This window comes from Zootoca vivipara, chromosome 8, assembly GCF_963506605.1.
Source record: "Zootoca vivipara chromosome 8, rZooViv1.1, whole genome shotgun sequence".
Lineage (NCBI taxonomy): Eukaryota > Metazoa > Chordata > Lepidosauria > Squamata > Lacertidae > Zootoca > Zootoca vivipara.
The window spans coordinates 21,347,622-21,357,527 of NC_083283.1; the positions used below are offsets into that span (position 1 = coordinate 21,347,622).

Here is a 9,906-nt window from a genome sequence, read left to right on the forward strand (position 1 = left end):
CTGCTCCCCTATAGGACGAGGCAAGTGCCTCGCAGGTCAAAGGGCAGTTTACCTCAGCCGACTCATGTTACCGGCTACGGTCTGCGTAGGGGTTTATTATTTATTGCAATTGTTATTAAATCGAAATATATCCTAGGAGTTCTTCCATGAATCCTGCTGCCGCCATCCCAGGCGCGCAGAGCCGAGCATGCACCGTGGCGGGGTCGTCGTCGACGACGACGAGTTCGGCCCCACCGGCAGCGCGGTCTCTGTTCAGGCACGTGCATTATGAGAACCTGGTGGCCGGGCTGAGCGGCGGTGTCATCTCCACGCTGGTGCTGCACCCGCTCGACCTGGTGAAGATCCGCTTCGCAGGTGAGGCGTTCCGTGTCCTTCCTGCCCTCCTTCCCTGTCGCCGCACCGATTGTTGCTGACGTCATCGGCCGTACCAACGGCCACGATTCCCACCGTCGGTGACGTAATCGGCCGGCCTGACGGCCACTGACACACCCCCACGATTCCTCCCGGCGCGACGTGGCAGCTCCGTTTCTCGCCAATAGAGGGCATCGATTTGCACGTGCTAGTTTGTACAATACGGGTACAAGTAATTTATAGAAATAATTACAGTAGTGTAATTTAAAATAGAAATAGCCGGGGATGATCTAACTCTGGCAATGAGGAGGCTTTTAAGGGCACTCACCTGAGCACACGTGGAATCCCTCTTCAGATATTCCCACTAAATGAGTTAGGGCAGAGTGTCTGCTTTTCAAGTGTGTCATTCCATTTCCAACCCACGTGGAAATCATAACAATAGGTCATTGGATTCGCCATATTCGTAGCAAGCGCAGCATGTATAGCTAATTAACTTTTTCACTCACAAAAGATGATCTTGCAGTGTCTCACTTTTGCATACTGTGTTGTTCACTTAACTCATTCTGAAATGCGCTTTCTTCAGACTAATCTCACGTTTTTTTGTGCAGTCAGTGATGGCTTGGAGCTGAGACCGAAATACAATGGTGTCCTGCACTGCCTGACAACCGTCTGGAAGCATGAAGGTTTACGTGGCTTGTATCAAGGGGTCACTCCAAACATGTGGGGAGCAGGTGCCTCTTGGGGCCTCTACTTTTTCTTGTAAGTTTAAACTGCTTTCCATTGTTCTGTTCAAATATATACAGTAGTTGAAATGCATCTTGCACATTAACTACACATTAGCTGAATATAACCGAATGTATTTAAAGTAGACTCACTGAAATTAATAAACCAAAGTTAATCATGTTTATTAAGTTCAGTGGGTCTATTCTGAGTAGGACTAGCTTTGAATACCACCCATCCTTTTTAGCTTGCTTGATCACAGGGGTTAAAAGTAAGAAGGATCCTATGTAAATGTTTCACATATCACCTCAAGTGGATAACAAAATATATCCCTCAAGTGGATAACAAAATATGTGTTTTAAGACATGCTAGTTAAATATCAGTACCTGTTGTTACTTGTTAATCACGACAGCCTAGGATGATGCAGCCAAACTGAAATAATATATAATATAAACCAGTAGATTAAAGTTCCAACTAAACATCAGAAGAACTTTCTGACAATAAGAGCTGTCTGACAGTGGAGCAGACTTCAATGAGAAGTGGTTGACTCTCCTTCCTTAGAGGATTTGAAGCAGAGGTTGGGTGGTCATGTATGATTTAGTTGAGATTTAGTTGAAGTTTTCCAACTTCACAATTCTGTGATTCTATGACTCTATTCATGCTATTGTCAGATGCTATTGTAGTTTTGTGTTAATCATAACTACTGCAGATTTTGTCTTTCTGACCCTGGAGGGTGAAGCCAACCAGGCCATTGCAATTTTTTCTAGACTGGGAGAGAGACTATTCCTATAAGCAAAATCCAGGATCTGGCATAATGGTTCTCAGTATTCACATTAGGTCAATCTTTTTCAGACCATCAGCTCAGCATAATATTTGAAAGACTAATTCTGAATATTTTAAAGGCTAATCTTGAAGGACCTTTGTACCAGAAGCTGCAGTTCACTTGAGAGTTTTTGAGCTAGACTGCTAGAGCAAGCAATGTAAATTTGGCTGGGACAAGGAATACCAGTGTGGCATTTCAATTTAACCCTAATTGAATGAAATGAAGTAGTGCACACTATGTCATAAGTATCTTATCCCTACAGTTAATAGTGAGGGAAGCTGGGCATCTGCTATTAAGTTCACTGGGCCTAGGGTCAAGTCTGAAGATTGCACTGAGCTAATCTTCTAATTATCAACAGCTTTTACTTGTGTGACTTCTGTTGCTCACTTCTGTTGCTCTGGATTACTGTTTGCCAGCCACAGCCAAATCTTATTACAGTCACACCTAGAGGCCATGAGGTTCTTGTCTGGTTAATATCTATATCTATCTATCTGTCTATTTGCTGTTGTTTATAGTATAGAAGTTTGGTATAATAAAAGCTACATTAATATTTGAAACTTTGGAATATTGCTTCCTTATCAGCATGTTTGCAGGCTTTTACAGGTCCAGGAGCAAAATGAGCAATCTCTTAGTCACCATTGAATTCTAGTATTAACTGAATACAGTCATACCTCATGTTACGTCTGCTGCGGGTTACGTCTTTTCAGTTTACAGACGCGCCGAACCCGGAAGTCCCAGAACGGCTTACTTCCGGGTTCAGCACGCACGCATGCGCAGAAGCACCGAATTGCGTCACGCACTTGCACAGACATAGCGCTTCAGGATGCAGCCTTTTCATGTTGCGAACGGGCCTCCAGAACGGATCCCGTTCGCAATCAGAGGTACCACTGTATGAGCTGTTAGCAAGGAGGGAAAAGCAGCGTAATTGCTTACAGATATAGCTTTTTCTTTCACAACCTTTGTAAACCTTTTATTTACATCAACATACGAATACACAGACACACGCACATAAATATGTATGGTATAGATAATAGCCTAATCTTTAAATGCTTTATATTTCAATTATAGTTGAGCTCATTTTTTTTTAAAAAAAACCTCGAAGTAATATTAATTTATGTATAGAATACTAAGATAGGATTCCGAATAACTAAACTTCTAGTTTCATATATCCATGGGACTTTGGACTGTAGCCCTCTTGGAAAGTTTTAAAAGCAGTTTGTGATATGGCAAACATAACTCCTGCTGTTCAAAGAAGAATGGGGAAGAGCCTTCTACTTACTGATGCATGCTTCTAGCCTATACATTTTATATACTGTACAGTACAATGTATATAATCATGTGTCATTTCTGTTTGTTCAAATGTGTACGTGTTACTTTGTGTGTTGCTATACAGAATGTATTTCACATATTGGTAAAATAACTAATCAGCTTTAACCTTATCCCAACATTTCACTTTGCAGCTATAATGCCATTAAAGCCTACAAGACAGAGGATAAGATTGAAAGTCTTGGACCAACTGAACACCTAGTGTCAGCTGCTGAAGCAGGTGAGGAAAATAAAAGTGAGAGTAGCGAATACTCTCAGCTTTTCCATATGCTGTATTTTGTTGTTGTTGTTGATCAATATATAGGGAAGAGGTTGGCCACTTCTTTAAAGCTGTGGGCACATTGGCAAACCAGAGACATTGGGCAGCCAGCATGTACTGCAACCATGCACACATGAGTGCATGGGAACTGTGCCTCTGCACAAACACACTCTCTCTCTCTCTCTGCCTCCTGTAAGATAGGCTTTAAAAAGTGTTTTTGCTTTTTTAAAAGCGTAATGGAGTGTGCGTATGTATTGGGGGGGCATACAGCTGGGGAGACAAGAGTTAACCTGCAGTCTCCAGGAAGATAACTCCCCTCCACAACACCTAGGGTGATTCCAGAGCACTTAAGGTACTGCTGGAAAGGGAAGAGTTGACCCTTATTCCACCCCATCCAAATTGTTCCTCCTGTGTTATAATTAGCTTTGCAAGCAGTCTTCTGTTTTAGCCAACTGTAAACCCACCCACTCCCAAAAGCTCTTAGTGCTAGAGTTGGGCTTTTAAAAATTATTCCATGGCTACTGTAGCAGACTTCTTTCAACCCAAATTTCAGCAAAGGAATCTTACAGGCACCAAGCAAGGTATCTACAGGCTCATGTGTTTCAGTGGGTGCTGTGTTGGTAACCCATGATATAGGGAGTCAAATGAAAGCATTTGGTAGAGTGCACACTGTGTAAAATACAGTACCCTGTACTATTGGTCCATTTCTTTAGCAGAATACCGTATACTTTTTATCTGCTGCTCTTGGTAAGTGCAGAACAACTGCTAAATCAACCTGGAATGTTAAATGCCAGCATAAAACCTCGTTGGCATTAGAAATTTCCAGGGGTGTGCAGGTGCCCATGTGTTGAGGGGATGTTGTTGAAATGCTGTTTTTGCAAAATGCTAAAGTGTTGACATTAAAATAACTGGTGGCTCTCCATCTGATCATAGGCGCAGTGACCCTGTGCATTACAAACCCAATCTGGGTAACGAAGACTCGGCTTGTGTTGCAGTATGAAGCTGGTGTTGACTCTTCAAAGAGGCAGTACAAAGGGATGCTTGATGCCCTTATCAAAATATACAAGTATGAAGGTGTACGTGGCCTATATAAGGTAAAATAAGTCATGGCCAGGAGTTCTGGTATTTGATATGGGTATAATAATAATAATAATAATAATAATAATAATAATAATAATAATAATTTATTATTTATACCCCGCCCATCTGGCCGGGTTCCCCCAGCCGCTCTGGGCGGCTTCCAACAAAACATAGTATTTTACCACTGTGTCCAAAATCAGTGAATAGTTATTACATGAGTTTCACTGCAATAAGGTTGCCAGTGGGCTTTATTATCATCATCATCATTATCCTCCCTCTGCCTCTTTAGCATTTTCAGTTCTGTTGTCACAGTGCCATACTTGAGATAGTGGGAAGTGTTGTGAGGAGTTCAGTCTAAACCAGGCATCCCCAACTTCGGCCCTCCAGGTGTTTTGGACTACAGTTACCATCTTCCCCGACCACTGGTCCTGTTAGCTAGGGATCATGGGAGTTGTAGGCCAAAACATCTGGAGGGTCGTAGTTTGGGGGTGCCTGGTGTAAACCGAGTCAGGATTAGCATTTGGGCCAGTATGCCTGAGTTAACAGATAATCATAGCTGCCAAGTTTTCCCTTTTCTCGTGAGGAAGCCTATTCAGCATAATGGAAAATCCCTTAAAAAAAGAGATAACTTGGCAGCTATGCAGATAATTCTGTTCTGTAGTGGCAGAACCAGTAGGTAAGAACGGATAGGTAGCAGGAAAATACATACTTGTGACTAGACTGAATGGAAAGTAGTTTTTGTCAGTTTATGATGCTGCAAAGTGAGGGGCTTATGATCTGGGAGAAGTGGGAGCCTTGCTCTCTTGCTAGATCAGCGGGCTGTCTTTAGAGGTTGAGGTGCTTCCTGACCACAGACGACTGGTCCACAGACATCACCTAACCGGAACTGCATAGTAAAAAACAAAACTCCAGACTGGTATGCCCAAGGGACCCAGGAATGAGGCCCCTCCATGGGGCTTTGGATCCAGTTAGCACTTCCGCTCCTCAAAATGCCCCATTTCTGAGCTTTCTGAACTGAAAAGGTGGGAGCAGCAGCCTATTACCTGCGTGGGCCTCAACCACTGTGAAGACGTCTCCCTCTGCGGATGGAAATCGTTGTGCTTTCTTAGATCTCCTAGCCATTGACTTGGATTTTTGAGAAGTTAAAAGTTGAATTACAATGAAGTATTTATAGCGTGTGTAAAAAAAGGCTATATAAATATGTATAAGATTCTCAAGGCACACAATAACTATCATAATAACAATAGACAGATTAAGCGATTACAGGCTTTGAGATAGTAGTCCTTAATTTGTGTCTGAGCTTCATAAAATTCATACATTTATTATTTCATAAAAATTTACACAGCTTGATTGTAAAAAAAAATCATCAGAGAGCTTTTCAAAAAGATAAGGCAATAAAATTAAGAATAATTTACAACCATACTTAAAAACATACAAAAGTTAAAATACTAAAACCGATTAAAATTACCTCAACTTTTAAAGCATCTGGGTAGGTTTGTCTAAAGAAGAAAGTTTTTAGCAGGCACTGAAAAGAGTCCAGTGAAGGCTTCTGCTTGTTACCAATTGCCAGGAAATTCCAAAGTAGGTGTTGCCACACTAAAATACTGAGTTCTTACAAACGTGGAATGACTATTATGTGGCACCTGTAGTAGTGCCAATTCCGTCGATCAAAGTGTTTTGAGTGGCACATGTAGGGTGAAGCCATCTCGTAGATAAACTGGTGCCAAGTTATTAAGGGCTTTAATAGCCTGACCTGGTAGCAAATCAGCAGCCAGTGCAGATCTCTGAGCACAAGTGTTATATGCTGACAAGGCCTCACTTCTGCACTAACTGCAGCTTCCAGATCATAAAGCGCATCCAGTCTTGAAGTAACCAATGCATGAACTAATGTCGGAAAGCTTTTCTGGTCTAGAAATTGTTGCAGCTGTTACACCAGTAGCAGTTGGTAAAAGACACTGCAGCCTCTGAGCCTGCAGTGACAGAGCTGGATCCAGAAGTATCCCCAAACTGTGAACCTGCTCCTTCAGGAGAAGTGCAACCCCATCCAGGGTAGACAACTAATCAATTTCTGAGGCACAGGAACTACTCGCTCACAGTGCCTCCATCTTGCCAGGATTAAAGCGCAGCTGTTTTATCTTTTCTTTCTTTCTTTTTTGAAAACTGGTTTCCATATATTTTCTACTCTTAAATGCATATTTTTCTGTGTTTGGCCATTTCAACCAGTTTCCACATTCTGGCATTATAAACCTATAACTGTAAAGTTATATTGCATTGTTTATATACATTTTGTGTCATAGGTTGCTCAGCTTTTCATATGAAACTGCATTTTAAATTGTCTGAAAAACTCTGTTTAGGGCTTTGTACCTGGTCTGTTCGGAACATCACATGGAGCACTTCAATTCATGGCATACGAAGAATTGAAATCAAAATACAATAGACATCGAAACAGGCGATCGGATTTGAAATTGGTAAGACATCCTGTGAAATGGAAGTATCTAGTTAGAATTTAAACTTAGTACTACTAACATGATTTACTTTAATGATAGAAATAAGCAGCGTAAAATGTGAAATTTTGTTTTTTGTTCTTTTAGTGAATTTGTTAGGAGCTAATATTGATACCATTTTTGTTTTTAGAGCACTTTAGAATATATCACAATGGCAGCACTGTCGAAAATTTTTGCAGTTTCAACTACATATCCCTATCAGGTTGTGAGAGCACGTCTCCAGGATCAGCACAACAGATACTCTGGATTGGTCGATGTCATCCGTAGGACATGGAGGTAGGCCTGGAGGTATAAAGCTGGTGTGAAAGGGCTTCCTTTGTTATCACTGATGTACTTGCCATTCTTAAAGACATAAAGCTTTCAACTTTTCCTCTCTCTCTCCGTTTCCTCTCTCTGTTATATCAGCTGGGTGACTGAATAATTGTTTGAGAGACGTTCAAAACAAGCATGAATGGGTTTGTGAGAGCAGTAGAGAAACTAAAACAGCAATCCTAAGCACATTTGTCTGGGATTAAGCCCCATTGAGTTCCTTGAGTAAACCTAATTTGGAATTCACTGTAAAAGTTGTGAAGTATAAACAGGTAGGGATATTCAACTAAGTCATACTCAGATTAAAATTTATTGTAACCCTGTTGAGTTTGATTGTTGATTTCCCGAGCCCCATTTTAACTGCTTTCCTTGGCAGGTTGCATCATCACTCTTACCTATGGATAGGCAACTGTTCCATCATTCCTCCACCTCCCGCTATAACAAGCAGGTCTCCAGTATTATCCCACAACAAATTGGGTGGAGGGTTAACAGAAGGGCTGTGGAGATATAATTTACATATGTGGATAATTATTTATCTATTATGGGTAACATCCAACCAAGTCAAACTCAGAATAGACCCATTGAAATCAATGGACCTATTCTGAATATCACTTCGTTGGATTCAGACCTACTTTTATACCTTGCTTTTCTTTCTGTCACTGATACTCAAGTCCGCAATAATTAAATATAGTAAGAACAATAAAATCCGAATAATGTAATTTATAGTTAATCGGCTGAATGATTTTTCCCTATGAAATATGTATGGAAGTTGCAAGTAAATTCTTTCTACTTCTCCCTAGGAAAGAAGGAGTTCATGGATTTTACAAAGGAATTATACCTAATGTTCTCAGAGTCACTCCTGCATGCTGTATTACCTTTGTAGTATATGAAAAAGTATCCCAGTTGTTGCTTAGTCTAAAGAATGGTAACTAAAGGACATCATCACCTTTTGGCTCTGCAGCAAATCAGGTATTCAACACAGCTGTCTGGTTTACTTTTCTGGTATTCACAGAAGATGGAAACTAGAACTCATTTTGTTGTTCTAGATAAATCTTTTCTTTATTGAATCTTCAATCTTTGCCAGGAATATTACCTCATCTGAACATTCTGGTTGAGAAAATAGATGCAAAATGTGGTTTAAAATTTTTGTTCTAGAGTGAATTGTTCTCTCTTAACCCTGCTGTATGAACAACAGTGGACTCTTAATGTACAGTGGTGGGTCTCTGGTGTAAAAAATATTAGATGGAATAAATTCCCCAACAATGTTTCAGATTGTTGCATATCAGTCTCTACCTGATACCTCACCAATAAATTGTGCGTGTATTTATCCACAATGAATGCAGCTTTCCAAATTCTTTTATTCCCCAACTACCAAGGATCAATGTGAATGAAATGTAATTGAGAAGCTTCTGGATTCAATAGTATAGAACTGGAAAAACATGTTAGTTTTGAATGCATAATATGTCTCTTAGCACACTGCAAAATGGGGAAAGTGCTAAAGTACTATGTTGTCTTTAAAGCAAAGATTTATTATGTTGCCTTGCTGGTATCAATGTTATATTTTATATCTGAATACATGTAACTTTTCTTTATAGCTTTTGAAATAGAACGTTAGAGCTCAAGCGTGTAGCCTGATCTAATGCAGGCCCGGCATCAAAACTTGTCATGGTCAGGCACCACCAAAGAGAACCCTACAACAAAGCACTGTGGAAGGGCCTGTCACTGCTGAAAAGCTGCTGGGTGGGCAATGAGAAGCAGCTGCTATTGCCACCACTCCAGACTCTCCTTATCCATCGTTCACCATCCAACAGCCATTTCACCAGTCTTCTTGCTGCTCCTATATTGCTCCTTGTGAAGTCTACCCAGCCTCTTCTAGAGCAGATCATTAAGCAAATGGTCTGTGAGCACCTAGAAAGGAACGCTGTGATCACTAAAAGTCAGCATGGGTTTCTGAAAAATAAGTCATAAGACTAATCTGATCTCATTTTTTGCCAGAATTACAAGCCTGGTAGATGAAGGGAACGCTGTGGATGTAGCCTATCTTGATTTCAGCAAGGCCTTTGACAAGGTGCCCCATGACATTCTTGTAAAGAAGCTGGTAAAATGTGGGCTAGACAATGCTACCATTCAGTGGATTTGTAACTGGCTTACTGACCGAACCCAAAGGGTGCTCATCAATGGCTCCTCCTCATCCTGGAGAGTAGTGACTAGTGGGGTGCCACAGGGTTCTGTCTTGGGCCCAGTCTTATTCAACATCTTTATCAATGACTTGGATGATGGGCTTGAGGGCATCCTGAGCAAGTTTGCAGACGACACCAAATTGGGAGGGGTGGCTAATACCCCAGAGGACAGGATCACACTTCAAAATGACCTTAACAGATTAGACAACTGGGCCAAAGCAAACAGGATGAATTTTAACAAGGAGAAATGTAAAGTACTACACTTGGGCAAAAAAAATGAAAGGCACAAATACAGGATGGGTGACACCTGGCTTGAGAGCAGTACATGTGAAAAGGACCTAGGAGTCTTGGTAG

The 9,906-nt window shown here is 41.0% G+C and overlaps 1 protein-coding gene across 1 annotated transcript; it reads left to right on the plus strand.

The window, feature by feature from the left end:
- The first annotated feature begins 22 nt into the window (after positions 1 to 22).
- Positions 23 to 8,706, plus strand: SLC25A32 (solute carrier family 25 member 32). Its single transcript, XM_035124546.2, has 7 exons — positions 23 to 354; positions 960 to 1,110; positions 3,355 to 3,440; positions 4,413 to 4,573; positions 6,914 to 7,027; positions 7,194 to 7,339; positions 8,173 to 8,706. The coding sequence occupies exons 1-7, from the start codon at positions 147 to 149 to the stop codon at positions 8,303 to 8,305; spliced, it is 999 nt and encodes a 332-aa protein (XP_034980437.2). The 5' UTR covers positions 23 to 146; the 3' UTR covers positions 8,306 to 8,706.
- The last annotated feature ends 1,200 nt before the right edge of the window (positions 8,707 to 9,906 follow it).